Source organism: Stenella coeruleoalba (genome assembly GCF_951394435.1).
Source record: "Stenella coeruleoalba genome assembly, chromosome: 2".
Lineage (NCBI taxonomy): Eukaryota > Metazoa > Chordata > Mammalia > Artiodactyla > Delphinidae > Stenella > Stenella coeruleoalba.
Genome location: NC_137147.1, coordinates 38,857,115 through 38,881,019, shown reverse-complemented (window position 1 = coordinate 38,881,019; position 23,905 = coordinate 38,857,115). Strand labels below are relative to the sequence as shown.

The window sequence follows — 23,905 nt, the reverse complement described above, 5'->3', positions numbered from 1 at the left end:
ATAAGGAAAAGATTAAGCATGAACCCCAGAGAGGATCTGTTTTTTGATGCCTATTCTCTATCTATTTAGCTATTTTTCCCTCTACCTTAAACACAATTTTCTAAGATCAAATTTAATTGTAGACAATTGTTTCACTTAAAAAATGCATTCAAAATGTTGGACCCGTGAAATTCAAGGTCCAAACCCACGTAAAAAATCTTCATATTCCAGGCAAGTTCTCTCCTGTCTCACATATCTGATTTAGTGTTATTGTGCATTCATTGTCCCTGTATTCCTGATAATGTCAAAGAGGGTTTGAGCCAAGTGATCTGAATCAGAAGTTGTGCCTGAGGTCTTTACGCACGAAAGGTGGGCTGCAGAATAATAGCCCACTCATTGGGCTTTTTGTTTGTTTGTTTTGAGCAAAGCCTTATTTTTGCTTGTGAAATATTTAGTTCTTAGGGTGTTTCATAGAAGCTAGTCATTACCTTCCTGGTGTCATTTAAAACAGGTCAATTATCCCCAGAATCTGTGCCCACTTTTGTTTAGGATGGTATATCAAGCAAGATTTTATGGTGTATCAAGCAAGATTGTATCAATCAGATATGAAGGGGATTTCAGGGTGAGATATATAGATATATATATATATATATATAATATTTCAAGAGATTTATTGCAAAGAAGTGACTTACGCGATTGTAGGGGCTGTGTCGGCCACTGGAATACGCAGCTCTGAAATCCACAGGACAGGCTGCTGGGAAGGATAGGCTGAAACTCTCAGGAAGGAGATGAAACTTCAGTCCATAGATGAAATTGCTTCTCCTCCAGGGATGCCTAAGTTCTCCTCTTAAGGCCTTTCAATGGACTGATTATGTAGTATAATCCCCTCTACTGAAAGTCAGTTGCTTAAGGGCTTTAATTACACCTACAACATGCCTTCACAGTAACTCCTAAATTACTGTTTGATTGAATAATTGAGGCCTATAGCCAAGTTGACACGTAAAACTGACCATCACAGATGGTTAGCAAAAGTATTGGTATATGGGTGATGGAGGGAGGGGTCTGGGAGTAGAAAGAAAGTAATTGGATAATAGGTTTACACTCCATCAAAATGGGATATGAACTAAAAACGTTCCTCTACTAAAATAAATATGGTTGATGTGACATACTTATGCCCTGTAATTTCTAAGAAGCCAGGATACATTTCTCGACAACAGGCAATTACTTTTCCATATGTGTTTAAGGTGACATGACCTTCTTTAACTTAAAGCACAGGAAGACTGCTTTATGTAACAGTGAATCACCTTTCCCCTCACCCCTCCTTGCAACTTGACTTGTCCCCCAGATTTGCCTTTCTAATTCATTCCTTGCTTGTCTGTCAAGGAAAATGGTTTGTTACATTAATATAGTTCTTATGTTTTTCAGTTATGAATAGCTTTTCAAGGCTTTAATGTAGCTTTTGAAAATTCCATTATTACTGATCTAAGTATTATCACCGTAGGAGTTGAAGTCATGAGACAATTTTATGGGGGTAATTTCTTGGCAAAGTTAGATTTTGTGCTGAGATCCTGCTGGGTGCTACACACGTTGATGAATGACCCACTGTTTAATAGGACATTTTAGTGTTCGTGTATGTGAGGAATGGATGGGCTAATTAGAGCCTGAGAGAAAATTCTGCTTTGTCTTATGGGGTTTTTGCATATGGAATACCCCTCGTTCTGTCATTTTCTGTGGCCATTTTTAAGGGCATTTGCCAAATAACGGAAAATGTGAATGTAAAGATGTTAGGTGCCCTATGACAGAACTTCCAAGAGGCCTGAAGTGAGTTATTAAGAATAACAGGGCAGATGGGGAACATCTCAATGGCTTGCCATGGTTTGGCAAAATCCCAAATCAGGAGTCTGAAGTTGTGCCCTGAAAACCAAGTCTTCCCAAAGATGTTTTTATATGGTCTGCATAGGGTGATAACGTATTTTAAAATTTGGGTGTTTATTGTAGGTGGGTCATATATTGTCTGCTAAACCACTGTCACCACCACTCGATATTGCTGCACACCTGACTGTTTCAAATATTTTTTATCTGCCTAGCATTTAAAGTTATTTGAGATTTAGTAAAACCCAGTGGTAGATAAAGACTATGCAGTATACAGATGTGGCTTAGTGCCTTCAAGGACGTATGTTTTAGCTCGGATTTTAAGACCAACTATGGGAGCAATTGCTATCATACAGTGTGTAAATAAGAGCTGAATTTACCGTATATACTTTGTCATCCTCACTAATCCTGTCTATATCTCTAATTTTCTATCATCCTGGGATGGGGCCCACTGGAGAAGAGTAGAGGCCCAAGAGATACGACATCGTTGTCTACTTTCTGGATGTGGAAGCAAGTTAGGGTGAAAGCTGTTGCTTAGGGAGACCCTGTCAGTTTTTCCTTATTATCTGAGGGTAACCTGGACACTGAGGAAGAGGAAGGGGATGAAGAGAAAGAGAATAGGATGACACGAAGCCTGAGAAAGACACTGAGCCTGAAGGAGTCAGGGAAGATTCAGGAGTTGTCGGGGCTTTGGATGGACAGGAAGGAAAGGACAGGAGGGAGGGCTTGAGGACCGCTGTGAACCAAAATACACAGCTAACATTTTCATGGACCTGTGAGACCACAGGTGTCTGTGAGTTGGGAGGTAGTATAGCAAATGGGATTTGCTGGGTTGGTTGAGGCCAGACAGGTCAGCAAGGCTAAAATTTATGGGAGGGCTGGTGGTTGCCAGGCAGATATTATTTCATGTGTCCACAATGACTCTCTGATGGCTTTTATCATCATTTTATAGATAAGAAAACAAAGGTTAAGGCAGTTCAAATGTTGTTCAGGTTCTTAATGCAGAGCTAGGATTTAAACTCAGATCATATGAATCCAGGTCCAGTGTTCTTTCCATGGAGTAAGTAGAGAACTTTTTGCTTGAGAGAACCACTGAAGCCTTTTGAGCAGAGGGTGATGTGGCGAACGTGGAAGAGAGACGGAAGAATGGTAAAGCCAGGAAAACATATGATCTCTATAGCTGATTACTATTCTTGCTTTCTAGATTCATCCCGAAGGTCCTGTGGTCATTAGCTCCAACCAAATGCTAATGTGTTTATTTTATCCACATAATACTCATCCTTTATACTCATATTATTATAAAGCATTAAACCTTCTTGTACCCTACATAATGAACTAATGGGTTTCGATTTTATGGATCAAATTTATCTACCATATAGATGAAAGTATGTTTCTGCAGGTGTTGTTTAGTGAGTTTGTTTTTGCAGACTTGACTGGTGTAGTTGCTACTGCTCATTTTCTCTAGATAAAAAGGTGAAACATGATAATATATTTGAAAGAGTTTCCTTTTTGCAAATTTAGGTTTGGATGGAGCCAGCCAACTGACTTATTCTGAGAATCTGTCTTATGGCGAAGATGACCCCATCTCTGCCCACTCACAGTCCCCTCGTGAGGTGGGGGACACCAGGCACCATGGCACATCTCCCCAAGAGACCCGCGTGGTCCGCAGCCTCAGCCGGCAGTCCACACAGGGCAGCTTGGAGATGGAGACAGCTTTTAATAACCGGAGATTTGAAGATTCCTATGCCACTGACAGCTCCTCCGTGTGGAGTCCAGAGGCAAGTTGTTTGTTTTCCATTTTTTTCTTGCTCGAGTATTGTGTGCTCTCTGGTTGGTCGTTCTCCTTCCCCTCCCCTCTCCCTTCCCCATTTTCCTTCCCCCCCCGCTTCTTTCTCCCCTCCTCCATCCCTCAAGAAAAACTTTCTCCAAATAAGGAAGCATTGCTTTGAAGAACAAACATCTTAAGAGCCTTTAATGGAAATATATTTTTTGTTCAGATGACCAAGGCCCAGCCCTTATGTGTGCCAATAAAAGGATTATATATAAGTGGAATCTATCAAAATGGAAGAATGAAAAGAAGCATGGTGGCAGAGTGAACCCAGCAGCCATCAGGCTTCTTTTTTATATATATATAACGGGTTTTTAGTTCTTTAGGGAGACTGGATTATTTCCTTCGTGGTTTCAATTAAATGGAGTTTATTTTTATTTACACCAAATCTTGAGTTATGATTCTTTGCATGTGAGAATCATTCAAAAATGAAACTAAAATACAATGCCCCTGCAAATGAGATTATACAAGATATCATGAGGAAGATCTTACAGTATGAGCGTATTTGTTAGCTCCGAACTGAATTGAAGATCTAGGCGATGGCATTAGTCTATCATGATCCTCTGGCCACTGACTTTGCTTTTTGGATAAATCTCTGATAAAAGACGCGTCGTCTAAATTTCTTTTTCAATTGAAACTTCCTCTCGAATATGCCTAAACACCCAGAAGTATGACTGGAGGTGACGATGATAGAAACTACCATTTTTGAGCAATTACTATGTGTCAGGCACCGTGATAAGAATTTACAAACATTGTTTTACCTTACAGGCACTTATGGTTATTCTTTATTAGCTAGACCCCTCTGATTATGATTCTGTGACATTAAGAGATATTAAATAGTGGTGTCTAGTACCTACTTTGAAATTAATTTTGATGAAATAAGTCACGTAACTCTATGAAACTTTTAATTTGTGCGAACAGAGGAAGGAGAAGGGTGGATGGATTTTGTTAGTATCAGTCTGACTGAGAAAAGAAACAGGACGCATCTCTTATTAGGACCTGGACTGTCATAAACACCAAATGCTCAAATGCTTCTCCAAATCAAGGAGAAGAAAAATAATCACAGATAGTTATGTTTCAAAGCCTGACTGCTAAGGCACTGGGGCATGTAGAGAGCGCCTAAGGAGATGGCACAGGTGCATGTGTGCCTGGGTGTTGTGTTACTGCTGAGGACCGGAAGTGGCCACACAGATAGGTGGCTTGTGGCTGGTTAAAAGCAAACCTTCATACAGAGACCCTCAAAGCTATCAACCTTATACGTTTTGTAAAAAAAATTGTGCTTCCCTACCAGTTTACTGCCAAGAGTCATATCACATCCCACACACTAACATTTAATGTTTAAAAATACTATTCTTTTTGGCTCTCTCGCCACAACAACAAAACGGAACTGTTTACCTGCCTATTGACAGTCTCTCCCCTTGATAACTGTACCATTAGCCTTGGAATCGCTTTCTCCAGGTAACCTCCCATTTACCTGCCTCATGGAGCTTTAGTAGAAGATTTGGTGTTGAGGGCACTAAATGTTCTCAGACTCCAAAAATACCCAGACATCTCTGTGTGCTCCATTCAACCTCCTATCTATTTTGAGACAAAAACTGTAATTTGGTGCTCCTACAGTAGAACCTCAGATGCAGCTCGGAGGCAGTTCCAGTAAATGCCTGCGTTGCAGGCTTAGCTCGCCTTTTAAGAATTGATTTATTTGCCTCTTAGCTGTATTAAGAAGCCTGTCTTCCCCTGCGTATCTGGCATCGGGAACACACTGTGGGTCTGTTTACTTTGGGCCACACAGATGACATTAACACTATCTTGCTAAAACAGAAAGCCTTTCGGTTTGATAGAAAATCTTTATATCTTCATGGGTTTTGACAATGTGACACAAGTATTCCCATCGTAAAGAAAAACCCAGGATACGAGAGCTAAAGGAATCATTTATTTTGCCTCAGAAGGGAACTGGTCATGCAGTGTGACTACCTGTTAGGCTGATGGGTTTGCAAGCCCTGCTCTTCTCTGCCGGAAACGGCTGTCGACTTTTTCCTGCAGACCTAAGGCTTGGCAGGGAAGACGATGGGAGGGTGGCTGGTGATTTTGAGTGCACAGAGAGGCAGCTGTCCCACTTTTCATCTCCGCTTTCCACTGATTAACTGATTGGCCTTGAGAAGTTAATTAAAATCTGCCAAATGGGGATAAAAATGAAGAGATTTTTGCCTCGCAGGAAGGTCAGAAGGATTAGTGGTATTAACAGTACCCACAAGAGGAGCGCCTTTAGTTGCCTGGTGATAGGTAGAGTGTGTTGAAATAATTAATTGCTATAAAAATATCAGCCTTCACAAATCTTGGTCTCAGATCAGCCCAGGAAGGGGCCACAAAGCCCCGTTTCCACGGACCACAGCTTGGACTGTCCCCATCCAGAGCCTGGCCATTGCCTGGAGTGGCGTCAGATTCAAGTTTCGTAGGACAGTTATTTAAGACCCTTTCCCCAGGACTTCACCACAAACCTGCAGATGGAGTGAGCACTTATCTGAACAGAGAGCCTGATAGATAAGTGGGAAGATGCTTATTAACTAGGATATTTTAACCTTGGCATTGAAGTTGATGACAAAACTAGGAACTGTTGGTTAATATCAAGAGCAGGGGCCTAAAAGGATATGAAATTCAAAGTAGTGTGTGTTTCCAGCTCCCAACTTCCAATAAGTTGGAAGTTTCCAACTTCTAATAAGATGTGTCCATCTTATCCCCTCTTCATCTCACACACTTACTATACTTATAAATAGCTAGGGTGAAAGGTTTGTGGGGGAAGAAGGTAAACATCATGGTTCCCCGTAAAGCTTGGGACTTTGAGCATTAATACTGGTGAATCCTGGGTAATTCTGGCTGGGCATATGATACTGGGGGCAAGGAGTTAAGTTATTTAGCCATTCTAAGCCTTAGTTTCCTCTCCCATAAAATGAAGATATTGAAATACCTACCTCATTAGGTTAATATGAATGTCTAAAAAGATGTTTCTGGGGCTTCCCTGGTGGCGCAGTGGTTGAGAGTCCGCCTGCCGATGCAGGGGACACGGGTTCACGCCCTGGTCCGGGAAGATCCCACATGCCGCGGAGGAGCTGGGCCCGTAAGCCATGGCCGCTGAGCCTGCGCGTCCGGAGCCTGTGCTCTGCAACGGGAGAGGCCACAACAGTGAGAGGCCCGCGTACCACAAAAAAAAAAAAAAAAAAAGATGTTTCTTAGCTGGATTTCCCAAAAGCAGAGCCTACTTTGTTAGGACATGCAATTCCCGGCAACAAGAGTGAAGGACGAGAAGAGTGAGGCAGGGAAGGTAGAGCCGGTATGAGAATGTCTAATGGAGTTGGCTACCACTAATTGTGACTCATGGCTTGCTCTTGTGAAACCATACCCTAAGAAGCTGTATAAACTAGTCTCAGGACATCTGTCCAAGGGGAGAAAAATTTACTGCATGGGGCATTAACACCACCACCCCACCCCCCAACTCTGGACTTTATATACATGAGTGCCAAGCAGGATTCTGTAAATTTCCAAGCCTTTACATCAAAGGAGAGGCCTGTGGTGGGAGCTGAGAGTTACCTTGCAGGGGAGGGAGGCAAGACTTTGTTGCATTGTGCCAGGGAGAAGCCACTTAGAGCCCAGACAGCCTGTAGGGGAAAATGGAACAGGAGGGGAGGCCAAGAAGTTCTGAAGTGCATAAGAGTGGGCTTTTACAGTCCATAAAGGGTTTAGTGTGGTACCTGGCATAAGGGAGGGCTTAGTGGATGTTAGCTGTAACTACTTATGGTCCAGCAAGCAATATGGAGATGACCAAAGGTAGGCTAAAATAGATGGGAGTTTGAACGGAAGACTGTGACTTGGTTTTTGAGTTAGCCTAACTCCTTGGAGACTTGCTTCTAATATTATATCTACACTAGTCAGTTGTATTCAGAAGTCTCTATAGCAACCACTTTTATCACTTGAAACTAAGTACCTCTGAATAGAAACACTCACACATGAATGCATGCTCAGAGGAAAGGATGTAAAAAGCTTCCCTTATTTTGCAAGAAGCCTAAATTTTCGTGGTAGATTAATGTGGATCTTAAAAGAGAGGGCAATTATTAGATGTCTACTATGTGTCAAGTTCTTTAATTTTCACAGCAACCTTATAAAATAGGTATCATCCCCCTTTTGCTGTTGAGGAAAACAGAAAGTGAGAAGGATTAAATAATTTGCCCAATGTCCTAAAGGTTGTAAGTGATGGACCTGGGATTCCTAAGCACGTCTCATTCCAGAGAACCATGCACTTTTTCACCTAGATCTATGGGAAAGTTTCATTGATGAACATGCATTTTTGAAGTGTATCATTATATTTTTAAAAACAAAGAGTTCTTTGAATTAGCAAAGTTGGTGTTCGGTTACATAAAGAAGAACTGCTTCTGATTTACAATAAGAATCAAACCAAAGTTTAGTTATGAGTAAGAGGCATGCCTTCAGAGGAAAAAAATCAAATTATGTTGACATTAGTAATAGTTTGTTAGAGGGTGGTTCATTATAGTAAAGTAAATGTAGTTCAGCTCAGTTTTCTCAGGGAGGTCATCGGATCTGACTGGCTGAGGTGAACTGCTGTCTAAAAGTGTATTTCATAATGAGGGGCCGTGTTTGAAAATAAGTAGTATCAGTCCAGCGATGGGAATAGATACCTATGGAGGCTGGTCTGAGCCGGGTATTTCCCCACATCTATTAAAACCTCACAACAACACTCTATCAAGCAGGTACCTTGATGCTCATTTTTCAGCTGGAGTACAGAGCAACTGGACTGTTTGGCCATGGCCAAAAAGCTAGTCAATGGTAGAGTTATGATTTCAACCCAGGTGTTCTGTCTCCAGGGTTTAAACACTTGCTATTCCAAGAGTGATTTGAGTCCAGCTGAGACATCCTTGTGGCCTGAGAAATGCAGAATCTCAGGCCTGACCCCAGTCCTACTGAATCAGAATTCCCAGATGATTCAAGTCCACTCGGATGTTTGAGAAGCTCTGTCCTGAACATTTTCTGCCATGTAGATTGAAAATCTACTGAAGGATCACCTGTCTGTGACCCCCATTAGGATCCTTATCTGCAGGAGGTCCTGGCTCAGAGAGCACAGGCCCAGGCTGAACCGTTTCTCCTGGGCACTTGAGGAAGTTACCTTTTGGCAGGTGCATAATTGACTAGTTTTAGACTTAGTATCTCAGTTGGTTTCAATGATAGTGGTCAATTGTGTTTTTTTGAGAGGCAGTGTAGAGGAAAGCACTTTGCAAAATATAAAAGCTTTGTTCATTCATTCCAAAAGCATTCATGAAGGCTTACCATGTGCCCAGTGCTGTACCCTCAAAGGATTCACAGTCCAGTGGAGAGAGAGACCAGGAAACAGACCTTTCTAATGTTTAGGGATATATGGTAACAGTCCAAAAGAATGAGGTTCTGAAGAGGCACAGAGGGGCACCATCTTTCCACGATGTATTAGGCATTGTTCCATTCCTAATCTTTCCCTCTGTCTGCAACAGGAACAGGATGCAACCAATTTTCAAGTGCCATCTGGGGTCCCGGAGCCCATCTCAAAATGTGGTGGCCTGGATGTCATCTTCGAATATAGAGCTGCCAGCCAGAAGCTCACAGTGACCATCGTAAGAGCACAGGGCCTCCCAGATAAGGACCGAAGTGGCATCAACTCCTGGCAAGTGCATGTCGTGCTGCTGCCCAGTAAGAAACAGAGGGGCAGGACGAACATACAGAGAGGGCCCAACCCCGTCTTCAAGGAGAAAGTCACCTTCGCCAAGCTGGAGCCCAGAGATGTGGCTGCTTGTGCTGTCCGCTTCCGCCTGTACGCCACCCGCAAGATGACCTGGGAGAGAATGATGGGCGAGAGACTCTTCTATCTCAGCCACCTGCACCAAGAAGGGGAAATGAAAGTGACTCTGGTTCTGGAGCCAAGAAGTAATATCATTGTGAGTATGTTAAATGGTGCCGCTAATGACGCGCTACGTTTGAGGATCTGGAATCGTCAGCCCTTGATTTAGTACATTCAGCCCGTGAATTCAAACACCTTAATTTAATTTTCCATTTGGCTCTCCTCATCCTTCTGAGACATGATCTGCATTTCACGGTACAATGGGTTTTCTTTTTTTGTGTGTGCCCATAGTCGCTGTAACCTGATGGATGTGTTCTCTGTCCATTTTAGGAAATGACAGCAGCATTGTGAAGGAGGGCACGGGGAAACTGGGAGAGGTTTTTTGGCCTTCTCGTTAGTTGATAAGTGGTCCTACCACCCATCCCCCTGCCCTGACCCCAGCATGCATCATGATGCATCTCAGAGATGATGGGACTTTCAAGGTGAGGTCCTTAACAGGTATGCCTACGTAGGCTGCATAGGAAGCCCTGAACTCCAGCCACTTCTAAGACCTTCCATTTATATGACTGGGCTTCTCCCACATGCCCCGTCCTCTGTGTCCCTCAGATTGCAAAATAATACAGCACAGCTTTTATGTCTACAAGATGGGTAACCCTCTCTTCCCATGGGTTATATGTCATCCAGTGTGAGGATCTCCTTTTAAAAATCACATAAAAGATCGGGTAACTATCTTGGGCTCTTGGACAAATAAGTCATCCATTCCAAAATGTTTGCTGAGTACCAATTATATGTCAGGTGCCGTATAGGCAGAGGGGATGCAGGAAAGAACAAAACAGGTGATGCCCTCATGGAGCATACAGTGTGGTGGAGGAGGGTGACAAAAGACAAACTGGGGTAGGTAAAGAGAGAGAGGCAGAGGCTGCTGCTGCCTTAGAAGGTCAGAGAAAGTATCTTTCAGGTGGTGATACGAGAGAACTCAAGGAATCGAGGGAGCCAGACTGGGTGCCATGTGGAGGACGGGGATTCCAGACAGAGGGGCTGGCATATGCAGACATCAGGAGGTGGGAAAGAGCTTGACTTGTCTGAGGAAGGGGAAAGGAGCCAGAAAGGCCAGAGTGCGCTGATGGGAGATCCAGCCACTTACATTTTTAATAGATGTCTCAAAATTCATATCTCCAGACTCGAAATCCTGATTTTTGCCTCACTAAATCTATTTTACCTGCAGTCTTTCCATCTTGGTTAAAGGCGATCTCGTGCATTTAATTGCTCAGGTCAAAAATCTTAAAAGTCACTTGTGACTTCTCTCCTTTGCACCTGAAATCCTACTGGCTCTATCTTGAAAATCTAAGCAGAGCTTGACTCTCGGCTGGATTACTGAAATGGCCTCCTAGTCGCCTCCCTGCTTCCGCCGTTGCCCTCTATAGACTATTCCCAACACTGGGGCCAGAAAGAGCCTTTTAAAACATAAGCCAGATCATGTCTCATCTCTGTTCAAATCCCTCTTTTTTCTTAAGCTCTGAGTAGAGTGTTTCTGAAATCCTGGGAGACAGAAGCCACAGGAGGTCAGAGGAATCCTGCACCATAAAGCATAAGGATAGGTATTATTACACCCCTGTTTCTCTGTGCCGGCCCTGGGCCCTGTGCTGGAGGCACAGAGTTGAGTGGGGGAAATGAGCCAGTGTGAAAGAACCTTGAAGGTAAAAATTCCCCCGTTCACCAGTTATTTGTTGAGCATGATTATAAGCTACACACTGGGCCATGCCCTGTGGACTGGGGGATTTATAAGGTTGAGAATTTGATGCGAGAGGCAAGCTGTGCAGTGACAGGTGCCACAGTGGACACTTCTGCACAAGCCCAGGGGAGGGGGTGGCCCTCACCCCAAACTAGGCAAATATTTCATTGTTGGGTTATCATCATCCAGACAGCAGGGGCTATAAGGCATCTATCAAAACCACCTAGCCCTGTAGTTTACAAATTGTGTTCCATGAAAGCCTCCATGGGCTCTACAGAGATGTCCATGGCTTGGTAAACAGGGTAGTTTCCTAAGATATGAAGAATATTTAATTTCTTTCAATGCATGTATTTATTGGGGTTCCTGATAAGAAGTTTTAGGAAATGATTGCAGATGTTGAGAAGAAAGGTTGGAGCAGTTGTGGGACCGGGAGGCTGGCTTGCCTGCCCCTCAGGCTCCACTCCCACTCATGCTCCTTGAGTGAGAGTCAACGTCCTGATCTACTTTGCTTTCCTCCTCCCAGTGTGTCTGGTGCATAGAGGTGGGTGCTTTAGAGAAGGACATGCATGAATACATGACACAAAGTGTGGAGTCCCCTGGTACCTGCAAGGTCTCTAAGATGCACTGTCCATGTGCCAGCTTCCTCACTAAACAGTTGTAAAAGTGTTCACGTTCAATATAATTCATCTCCTTAGGAAGAAAAAATGTAGCATCTGCCATATTCTTGACAACCTGAAAAAGCAGAACCAGGGGCCAAATGTCCTATGGGGTGGTAGATGGCCAGTGGTCATTTCTTTTCTGGTGAAGACAAAATGCCTCCTGTATTGCTACATTCCTGAAGAGGCTGCAGAGAACAGAAGCAGAGCCCATGCCTGGAGTGGACAGGTTCCGTAGAACTCATGCCTGGAGTGGACGGGTTCCATATGGGTCTAATATAGACTCATTGAAATTTGGGTCTATATTAAGTGTCCTGTTAGCTCTCCATGTATCTTCCAGGGTTTGATTTACACTAGTAATAACATCTTCGTCCGTTTTGTCTTTAGAGAGGAAAGAGTGAATGGAGACAGTTCTTGAAACAAATATGTCTGCTAATAATGCAGGGGATCCCATCCAAAACTGCGTTCCCCAGGCCCTATTATCATTCACACCGAGTGCGCCATTAGTAATCTTTGGCAGCAGTGGAGACTGGGCCACAATTTCACCAAACATAATATCGGCTTTCTGTAAGGGAGAGGAGTGCAGTGGGGCCAATGGATCCTTTGTTGTTCTTCTCCTCCAGAGTGGAGAGTCTCCGCTCAGCCCATCTGCAGTTTCTCACAGTGACAGTGCTTCATCCACGCAGTCGCTGTCACATGGAGGGGCGCCAGAGCTGCTGGTGGGGCTATCATACAATGCCACAACGGGGCGATTATCCGTGGAGATGATCAAAGGCAGCCATTTCCGAAACCTCGCGGTTAACAGAGTGCCTGGTAAGTTCATGCCTGTACCCCCAGCTCTGGTCTTCCCAGAGGCAGGAAGAAGGCTGTGTCTGCCTTCATCTCAATTCTCTAACTTTTACAATAAAAATGATCTTGGTATGACTTAGACACGTTTTTACCAAGTGATACCTCTGGATTTTTCAAATGCCTTTCTGTTTAATTAGATTGAAGCCTCCTTCGATGTCTGGATGCATCTTGATACAAAATAGGCTGGCTTTTACGTGTAGATCGTTAAAGGGGAAAAAGAATGATGTCTTTTCAGCAACATAACATATATGAACAATTCAAGTCTGCTAATAGGTCCCAGGTCCTCAAATACGTTTAAAGAGACAGAGCTCAGTCTTTGGAGCCAGGCAGTTTTGGGATCTAATTCCAGCTCTACTCATTCACCTGCTAGCTTTGCTCTGATCCTATACAATTTACCTCTCTTTTCTGAATCTCAGCAGACTCATCTGGAACAAAGGAATATTAATAGTACCTTTCTCATGGGTGGTTTTGGGGTTTAAATAAAATGATTTATGTAGAACATTCAGTGCCTGACACATAGTGAGCGTTCAAGAAATGTGAGTGGTTATGTGGTTGATGGTGGAGGAGGTGGAACAGGAAGATATGGGGCAATCCAGGCCTGACTCACCAGGGCAGCTTCTGAGATCACACCTGGAAAGAGCAGCTCAAGACATACTCGCACAGCTGCCGTCCAGGGCTCAGGAAACCAGAATAAAGATGCTGTGGCTGCTGCTGCCAAATTGCCTCTCAATACCCAAGAAGCTGGAGATTGAACCTTGGAATAATGCTGCTAAAAAAAATCAGCTCATCTTTAATGATCTTGCTTATCAGCAAAAACAGCTTAAGAAAGGGTGGGAAGATGGTTTCTGCCTCACTTCTGCCTTCTGGCTCTCATGCAACCATATCTAATTTGAGGAATCTAATTTATAGCTAGAATTCTAGCTGCAAGAGAGTCTGGAAAATGCTGTTGAAATTCCAGCCTTTTGAGTCCGAGAAGGTAAAATAGAAGTGGGTAGAGTGGAGCATAAGTGAGGGTGTCCACCCCAGGCAGCCAAAACTTGCTGAAATAAGGACGAAGTCAGCCTTGATAGGCTGCAAGAGGCAATGGACTCCGGCCTCACATGTCAGCATCCCATGAAGAGCCAGCTGAGCTGGTAGAAAAAGGTCAGCTCCTACAACCAAATCTGGGCTCTCACTCCTTTTAGTCTTTAACTGTGCTGCTGCCCACAATGTCTCTGTTCAATAGTATCTTGTTAGTCAGTCTGTGTTAAAGGCATTAGAGCAAGTTAGTAAGGAAAGCCCAGCACTCTGGAGAACAGAAGAGACCAGAGGCATAGGCCATATTCTGTATCGACTCTCAGAACCAGGTAAGAGCTATTTAAAATCCATAATAAGTGTTGATTATTAATTGCATGGCTAGACTCTTTTTTCCAGATACAGCTTTTTTTTTTTTTTTTTTTTTTAAAAAAAAAAAAGCTCTGGATTTACTGCTTTCCCTGCAGAGCCTTTTCTGATCTCTTTCCCTGTCTTCCTGAGATTTGGTGAGATCTGAAAATTTTTCAGGGAAGAACATGGTGCAGCTGCAGAGAATGATGCGGAGGTGGATCACACAATCATGGCCTATTCCAGTCCGTGCTGGGAAGCTTTAATTTGCATGCTGGGTCATCCCAGGCAATACAGGGGAGAAGGACAGCATGGTGGCTAAGAAAGCATCAACTGGAGTGTGCCAATCTAAGGTCTTTGTCACTTACTAGGTGTGAGTTACTAAACTTTTTCGACTCTCAGTTTTCTCATCTGTAAAATGGGATCATAATAATATATACTTTCTAGGTAGGGATACTACATATAAAGCTGTGATATTGAGAATGGTGCTCGTGAAACTTCATGCATTTCTATATAAAAGAAAATATGCCATAGAGGAAACTCTTATAACAAATATTTAAAACTGAGTAGGAAAAAAGACAAGTCCTCATTTTGAAACTGATTTCATTCCAGAAGTTTAAGTCAGTTTGGCATTTACATGATTTTTCATAGAATAGTGCTACAGTTTAACTGACAAATGTAACTGACATGCTGTATCTTTGTGACCAAAGTAATAGAAGACAGTGTTGCTGTGATGCTATTAATTAAAGCAGAAACCCAATAGTGAAGACAAAAGTTTTTTGTTTACATAGAATGCTGGTACTTGAGGAAAAGCCAGTTTAATTAGGAGGGGTTGAGAAAGTAGAAGGTTCTTTTGTGGAGATTCTGAAAGGGACCTCTTGGTACTTTCAAGGGCTTGAGATGTTGACGACATTGGTCCTTCATTATGTCTCACTTCCTTACACCACTAACAGGACTTTGGCAGTCATCAGGCAAGCTTAGGATACAATTTTAGTTCCCATATGGAACAGAATAAGAGAGAGAGAGGATGAGGGAACAATAGTTTTATGATGTAACTGAGCATCGTTGGAAGAAAGAGGGTGTGAAGGGGAGAGGATGCAAGCTGGAAGATGAATAGGCCTGGAGTGGGGAGTGGAGGAGGGAGGCGGTGAAGTGCACTCATCTCCCTGGTAAAGGTGGAAGGAGGGCAGGCTTAGCCTCAGAGCCCTGTGTCAGAGTGCACCCCAAGGGAGCTGCCTGCCGGGGGAAAGTCACCGGTAGAAACGTGTGTGAGGGTCACAAATCCTGTGCTTGAGACCCTCATCTCAGAGGCGGTGACCTCTGCAGAAAGGGGACATCAATCCTGCCTTGCAGGCTGGCTATGATAATGTGAAGAATGGTTCTTAGGGAAGCCCAAAGGAAAAGAGGTTGAACCTGTGGAGTGAGGACTTCTCCTCTCTAGAATATTGAAGGTGCTAAATCTTGATGGAAAGAGACAAAGGCTGGGATTTAGAAGAGAGAATCTTTTGCATCAAAATATATCATGAACCAAAAGATAACTGTGAACTTGCCAACTTGATCCAGCTAGATGACTATTCTGGTATTTTAAACTTTTCTTTCTAAGCAAGATAGAGGAGAGGTGGACAAATAATAGATGGAGTTCCTCTTCTCTTTTAGGGTCTTAGAAGAAATAAACCAATGAGATGTAAGCTCCCCTCCCAAGATTTTTGAGGCAAATCCTTAGGGGAGAAGGCTCGGTGAAAGGCAGGTTTTGCTCCAATGTGCAGGAGCTGGTGGGAACATTCCTAGAGATGAGTCTCTACCACACCTTGCCCCGCCCCCACCCCGCCCCCCACCCCAGAATGGTTAAAACTTAAAAGACAGATTCCCTCAAGTATTGGTGAGGCTGTGGAGAATACATTCTTAGTGATTGTGTAAAATGGAATAACAGCTTTGTGAAGAGGCTTGGTAGTTTCTTATATAGGTAAACATGCACTGAAAATCCAGCAGTTCCATTCTTAGGCATTTACCCATAAGTTTAAAAAAAAAAACAGGAACAAGAATGTTTGTAGCAGCTTTACTCATAGTATGGAAAAATTGCAAAGAGCCCTTATGTCCTCATGAATGAATAAACAAATTAAGATATATTTCCATAGTGGAATAGTATTCAGCAATATAAAAGGAACGAAATTAACTGAGGCATTCAACAACATGGAGGAATCTCAAAATCACACTGAGTACCTACTGTATGATTCCATTTATATGAGGTTCTAAAACAGGCAAAACTTATTTACATATAGTGAAGAAAAGCAGAAGAGGAGTGGTTGCTTCAGGATTGGTATTGGCATCAAGATGGACTGGGCATGAACATGAGGGAATATTCTGGGGTGATGGACATATTCTACATTTTGATAGGGGTATGGGTTAAATGGATGTTTGCATTTGTTAAAACTTACTGAATTGTACTAGGCTTTGTGCATTTCACTGCATGTAAATTTTACCTTATAATAGAAAAGAGCCATAAATTATTGAACTCTAGTTAATGAAACACATGCTGAAACGTTTAGGGGTAAAGAACAATGATGGCTACAGCTGTGATGGATTGATGGATAGATAGATGCATAGATATGTGAAAAAGCAAATGCTGTTAGCTCAGGCTACCATAACAGAAATACCATAGGTTGGGTGGCTTAGACAACAGAAATTTACTTCTCACAGTTCTGGAGGCTGGGAAGTTCAAGGTCAAGGTATCAGGTGATTTGGTTCCTGATGAGAACCCTCTTCCTGGTTTGTAGACAAACATCTTCTTGCTGTATCTTCACATGGCGGAGACAGAAAACATCTCTCTCATGTCTGTTCTTATAAGGGCACTAATCCCATTCATGAGGGTGGAGCCCTCGTGACCTAATTATCTCTCAAAGATCCCACATTCAAATAGCATCACATCGGGGATTAGGGCTTCAACATATGAATTTTGGGAGGATACATACGTTCAGTCCATAGCATAAATGGAGAAAAATATAACAACTGAAGAATCTAGGTGACGGGTATATGGATATCCACTGTATAATTATTTTGAATTTTCAGCATATTTGAAAATTTGTTATAAAATAATGTGCATGAAAATCTGGTCTGGTCTGGAATAGTTCAGCTGGGACAGGTAGATAAAAATAAAACAAGAGTCTAGCCATTGATAGGGGCTACTGTGGTGGGCATTACATTTTTTTTTTTTAATTATGATGACATCTCAAGTTCCGACCTTATTCCTTTGACTCAGTTTTGGATGGAATAGACAGGGTACCAAGCAAATGAACCTGCAGGCATCTTCTGTAGCATCCTCTATAAACCACATCCATCCCAAGACAAAGTATGTGGTTGGGCATTTCTTTATTTCTAACTTTAACCTTTTCTCTATTCATCAGACAGATAGATAGAAAGGTAGGCAGGTTTTTATACCTCCCTCCCTCCCTGCCTTTCTTCCTTCCTTCCTTCCTTTCATTCTGGTGAAAATGCCCGTATTATAAAAATTTAAATATGTATATATATGTATATTTCAAATCCTAGGTGGGCTAGGGAAGATAAAATAGGGTATTTGAAAATTACTGAAACTATTCCATAGAACCTATTCAGAAACAATATATAAGCAAGTTAACAAAATGAACTAATCTTAGCTCAGGTCAGGTAACAGTGTGCCAAGAACCATTCCAGGCACTTTCAAGGTAAAATCTCACTTAGTACATGTGGTCAGTGCTATCATTTTTGCTGTTAAGATGGTACAGGCTAGTCTACAAATCCGATGGCAAGAGAGAGTTTCCACATCTGTACATGGCAGATGGTCCAGGTGAAAAAACCTCTTATTGTGCCTTCTAGACATCTGAAATCCTGATAGACTTTCTTTTTTTCATTTATTTCTGATCTTTATGATTTATTTTTTATTTTTTTTATTATTTTTAATTTTCTTAGTTTTTAACATCTTTATTAGAGTATAATTGCTTTACAATGGTGTGTCAGTTTCTGCTTTATAACAAAGTGAATCAGTTATACATATACATATGTCCCCATATCTCTTCCCTCTTGCATCTCCCTCCCTCCCACCCTCCCTATCCCACCCCTCTAGGTGCTCACAAAGCACTGAGCTGATCTCCCTGTGCTATGTGGCTGCTTCCCACTAGCTATTTGTTTTACATTTGGTAGTATATATATGTCTATGCCACTCTCTCACTTTGTCCCTGCTTACCCTTCCCCCTCCCCGTATCCTCAAATCCATTCTCTAGTAGGTCTGCATCTTTATTCCCGTCTTGCCCCTAGCTTCTTATGACCATTTTCTTTTTCTTTTTTTTCCTTTTTTAGATTCCATATATATGTGTTAGCATACGGTATTTGTTTTTCTCTTTCTGACTTACTTCACTCTGTATGACAGTCTCTAGGTCCATCCAACTCACTACAAATAACTCAGTTTAGTTCCTTTTTATGTCTGAGTAATATTCCATTGCTGATACACATTTACAGAAGCTTTTGAAAAAGTTACCATTGAGAATTAGAAATATTTGGTTATCTTCTGAATTTGGCTTCATGGGAAAGCAATTCACTAACAATTTAGCAGCTCTGTTCTGTTCTTTTCCTGGGCTTGCCACCCAGTTACTGCATGACCTCGACATTCGATTTAACCTCTCTGAATTTAATTTCTTTCCCTATTAAATAAGATTAACTAGATAATATTACTGATACAAGTCTACGTTTTTTAAAAAAGTATTAGCTGTTCTGTTGGCAGGTTTTCTTTCTCCGTCCTTCTACAATGCATTACTGCACTGTGTATATATACACCCATATAATGGTCCTTGTCAAAAACTATCATTAAGATGTCCCCTCCAGTTAAAAACAACAAGTTCCCCAGCCTCTCAGCATGTGCATGATTAGCCACATGTGATAATTACATCCCAAATGATAATACTTACAGCAGCAGCACATTAACCTTGTTAGGTACTCACAATAGCAGAGACTAGAGGAAGGAAAAACAAAAAAGCAAATCAAGCTGGCTCGTGTTTAGTGTGAAGAACAAGTGGGATGCAGGGGGGTACACTCTACAGATGGAAGGCAGGGGAAAAATGGACTACATGGAAATGAACAGATATAGGACATACCACCTTCTTTTAAAGCTAAGTATAGCGAGTACTTACTAATAGCCATTATGTGCTTAGAATTAGGGCCAATTCATATGAAGATTTGTATGTGGCAATAACTTATTGATTGCATATGGGATATTCCTATACTTACATCATCTCATTTAATTCTCACAACAATATCAAAGTTAGAAAATCTGAAAAGCAACAGGGGAGAAAATACAGTTACCATGGTATGTGAGTTATATCTCAATAAAGCTGCTTTTTTTTTTTTTTAAAAAAAAACAGCTTTCTGCAGAAGAATGACAGTCAGACTAAGGACAGGCTTATTAACAGCAACGATAGAAAGCTGAGGACAAGGGAGGGAATATCATCAAAGAGAAAAAAGTACTCTCAACTTACTATTCTTTTCGAGTGAAGGAAGAATAAAGATCTTTTTCACAAAGTTTGAAAGGGTTTATCAGTGGAAGAGCTACTAACTGATGTTATTTCAGGGAGAAAGAAATCGAACTTAGAAGGAAGTAGTGAAGTGCAAGAAAGGAAAATGAACAACAAGAACAAAAAGATCAACATGTAGGTAAAGGTAAGCATGTATAAACTGCATAAAGCAGAAACAGCAATAGTAGGAAACATGCCTAATGTTGGGACTACAACAACAACGTGGAAATGAAATTACGGGCAGGAATAACATGAAGGATACGAAGGGGAGATAGGAATCAAAGAATTCTAAGGTACTTATGTTGCTTAAAAAGAGGGTAGACGTATTGATTCATTTTAGACATTAAGTCAAGTGTACATGTTAAAATTTCCAACTTTCAAACCAGTAGGGAGGCTAAATTAGAATAAAGAAAATTCAGTTAATCCAATAGAAAGCAGAAAGAGATATTTAAAAGCCTAGAAAATGCAGAATAGATAGCACAAACCAAAACAATAAAAATAAATCAAAATATATCAGTGATCATAATAAATGTAAAGGGACTAAGACTGCTATGTAAAAGGTAGTTATAACATTAGATTAATATTTCTCTTCCTCCCAATCTCTCCCTGTCCCCCTCCTCACATCCTCTCACATATACTGCAGTTTATATTGCGCCCACATAGCCTCACAATGTATAAGAAAAAGAAATACTAATTACCAACAAATTGGGTTTAGTTCAGGAATGCAAGAATGACTTAATATTAGGAAAATCTACTGCAGTTCACATACCAATTGATTTATGAGAAAACCTGATCATGTCAATAGTTGCAAAAGAAGCTCTTGATAAAATGCACTATCCATTATTGATAAAAATAACTCAAAGCAGAGGAATAATAGAAGGTGTATTCGTATAGACTAGGCTATGATGCAACGACAAATTCTGCAGAGTTCGTGGCTTAACAGCAAAGGTTTATTTCTCCCTTGCATCACAGTCCAAAGTAAAGCAGATGCCTTTCCTCTAAGCTGTGACTAAGGCATACAGGTTCTTTCCATTTAATGAGGTGATAATATTATATTCAAAATGTGACCTGCTTTGTTGTCATGGAAGGGGAAGAGACGGGGGAGTGGTTGCCTATAGCTGTGATTGAAGATGATATTTACCACTTCTCATATTCTGTTATTCAGACCTCAGTCACATGGCTCAGTCAACTAAAATCTGGTGTGAAGCCTACATCCTTAATTTGATACTTAACCTGAGTCACTATCACATTATTCCCCTAAGAAGGTTTACTGGGCCTTTGTTGTTTGAAGCCTTTTAAAATCCGTCTCTTACTGTTTGGAGGTCTGGAAGCAAGGAACTTTTCCAACCACAGAAAGGTCTGAATTTCAGGATTCTCTTTTTCCTTGCACATTGGTCAGTTCTTTCCCAAGCTTACTTTTCACCCTCACCACCCAAATAAAGCTAGTAGTACAAATACACACTTCTAACGTTCTGTTTTTCAGTCTGTTTCCTTAGTTCTATAAACATTAGGCATATGCTCTTCCTTCCAAGTTATAGCAGATGGTGGTTTTACTATCACATAATATGGATTATGGATCTCCATTGTTCTAGCCTCTGATATTAGTTTCTTCATCACCTGGCACCCAACTTCTAGGCCAGTGGTCATTCTTGTGTTTTTATTTTGGTAGCATTCCAGTTCAGATTACCAGTTACTATATCAGTCAGATTTTGTCAGGAAAATACAAAATAGGTATTTTGAGTCAGAAGTTGTTTCTTACAGGTTTTAAGCATGGGAAGGCTTGTGATAAATGTCAAGAAAGCTCTCCAGGAAATCCAGAAGTGTAGGTATCACAGGAAAGATGCCAGTACGGTCTGAGCTGTGTACATATGAAAGGGATGATTCTCATAAGGATGTTTGAACACCATGGGGGAAAACCCTAATTTGCCATCTGCTTGCTAATGCCTGTACACATGCCTGCAACTGGGACTAGAGGGCTGTGGCAACGCTTTCCTTCTACTTTGCAGTCTCATACAAGTTGCTTTCATTAGTGGACTCTAACTGGGATCTTACTGCAAGAGATTCAGGGGAATGTAATTTTATGTTTCATAAGGGAAAGAGCTTAGAAAGGTAGAAATGGTATTAAATATCAACAACTAGTTTGTGTTACGGAAGGGAACTTGCTTAACCTTGATAGTGGGTGTTTTAAGAAAATAGACACTAGCCATCATTCTTAATCCTGAAATCCCCTTAAAGTCAAGAATGAAGTAAGGGTTCCCACTGGCATCACTCTCACTCAGCATTAGACTGGAAACTCAAGGCAATTCAGTAGAATAAGAAAAAGAAATAAAAATTAAAGCTTGAGAGGAGGAAACAAAACTGCCATTATTTGTAGAAAATATGATTGTCTACATTAAAAATACAAAAAACCTACAATTTTAAACTAATAACATTTTTTAAAATACAAACTTGTTTTCTAATACGTCAAGGACAGTTAGAAAGTGGAGTTTTAACACATGGATATTTACAAAAGTAACAGTACCTATGGTACCAAAGGATAACATTAATAAAAGATGACTAAGAAAATTATTTTTAAAATCACAACACTGTTTGAAAGACACAAAAGAAAACTAAATAGATAAACCATGTTCATTGTTTAGAATAATCTATATTGTGAAAATAACAGCTTTCCCCAAATTAATCTATATACCCAGTATGATCCCAATCAAAATCCCCACAGATTTATTTTGGTGTATTTTTTTTTCTTTTTAAAAAAAGAGTTTGACAAACTGATTCTCAAATTCATATGCAAGAGCCAATTAAATGAAGCAAGAGCTTAAAATAACTAAAATAGCTTTTAAAAAGATGATAGAAGGATTCTACTGAGCAGATCAAAATATATTCTAAAATGATAAATATTATCAAGTTAGGGGAAGGACACTAAAGCTGGACACGATATCTGATCAACATTATATTACAAATCAGCTGGGAGATAATGGGCTATTAAATGAATAATGCTTCCCGTATAGGAAAAAATAATTAGATCCCTACTTTATACCACACACAAAGATCAGTTTAAGGTGGATTAAAGATCAGATGTGGAAAACAAACTCTTAAGACTCATAGGAGAAATGTGGAAGACTGTTGGGTTTGGGTAGGATTTCTTAAACAATTTTTTAAAATATGTCAACTGAAAAAGAAAACATTGATAAATATGACTCCACAAAAATTTAAAGCATTTATACTACAGAAGTTACTACACAGAGGAAAAGGATAAGTTACAGGCAGGGAGAAGATATTAGCAATAAAAATAACAAGATTTTGTCTCTAGAATTTGTAAAAAGCCAGTAATCTACTCCTAGGTATGTATTAGAGAAATTCTCAAATATTGGTACAATGTAAAATATAGAAAAATGTTCACTGAAATCTTTTCACTTTTTGTTTATTATAAGCAATTAAAATGTCCATTAATTAAGATTATGAATAAATTGTGGTTTATTAATATACTGGAACTTTATATTGCACTTGAATCACAGGTATATATATAATATAGGTAATATAAAAAATTTAATGCTGAATGCAAAAAAGGCAAGTTTTGGGAGGACATACAGTAAAACGTTAAATACTTTTTAAATGTGCAGACTACTGTTAAGTGTATTTTGGATATCTTTATTTACAGCTATTTATATAGTGAAAGGCTAAAAACATACATGAAGATGATGAGCTGCAAATCCAGGAGAGGAATTACCTTTAGTGATAGAGGAAACCAAACAGGATCTAGGAGGGATACTCAAGGATCTTCAATTATAACACTTTATTTCCTAAAAATCAAACAAAAAGCAAAAAGGTCCATAGTAAATACAACAAATGCTAAATATCACAAGTCTGCATACTTGGGTATGTGTACTATTATTCTCTCTTATGTATGTTGAAAATATTTTATAATTATGAATACATTAGAAGCTAAGGGGAGGTTAAATGACCAAATTCTTTCCCTTACCCAGAGAATCGTGGTGCCACACTTCCACCCCCTCCCCGAGGCTGAGTCTATTACAATTGGTAGACCGTCATGCTGCCCACTGGCAGGTGTCTTGTATGAGCTATTTAACTAACTATTGTGGTTAGTTAAATAGTTAGGTATTATATTGTTTCTTTGGAAAAATGACTTCTGAGTCCCAAATGACATAATTTTGTGCCATGATACATTGGAGATACTTTACTGTCATAATTTTTTTGGTG

General features: G+C 40.7%; 1 protein-coding gene across 9 annotated transcripts in view; it reads left to right on the top strand.

Moving 5' to 3' along the window:
* SYT16 (synaptotagmin 16) overlaps positions 1–23,905 on the top strand; it is a 256,159-nt gene that overhangs the window by 215,115 nt on the left and 17,139 nt on the right. For 6 of the 9 annotated variants that reach the window (XM_079914264.1, XM_079914270.1, XM_079914269.1 and 3 more), the window contains 3 exons: positions 3,373–3,629; positions 9,208–9,648; positions 12,563–12,752. In XM_079914264.1, the coding sequence (XP_079770390.1) occupies positions 3,373–3,629; positions 9,208–9,648; positions 12,563–12,752 (888 nt within the window). Of the gene's footprint in view, positions 1–3,372; positions 3,630–9,207; positions 9,649–9,881; positions 10,019–12,562; positions 12,753–19,743; positions 19,971–23,905 lie in introns of those variants that run through there. The other 3 variants (XM_079914267.1, XM_079914266.1, XM_079914271.1) reach the window with 3 other exon arrangements.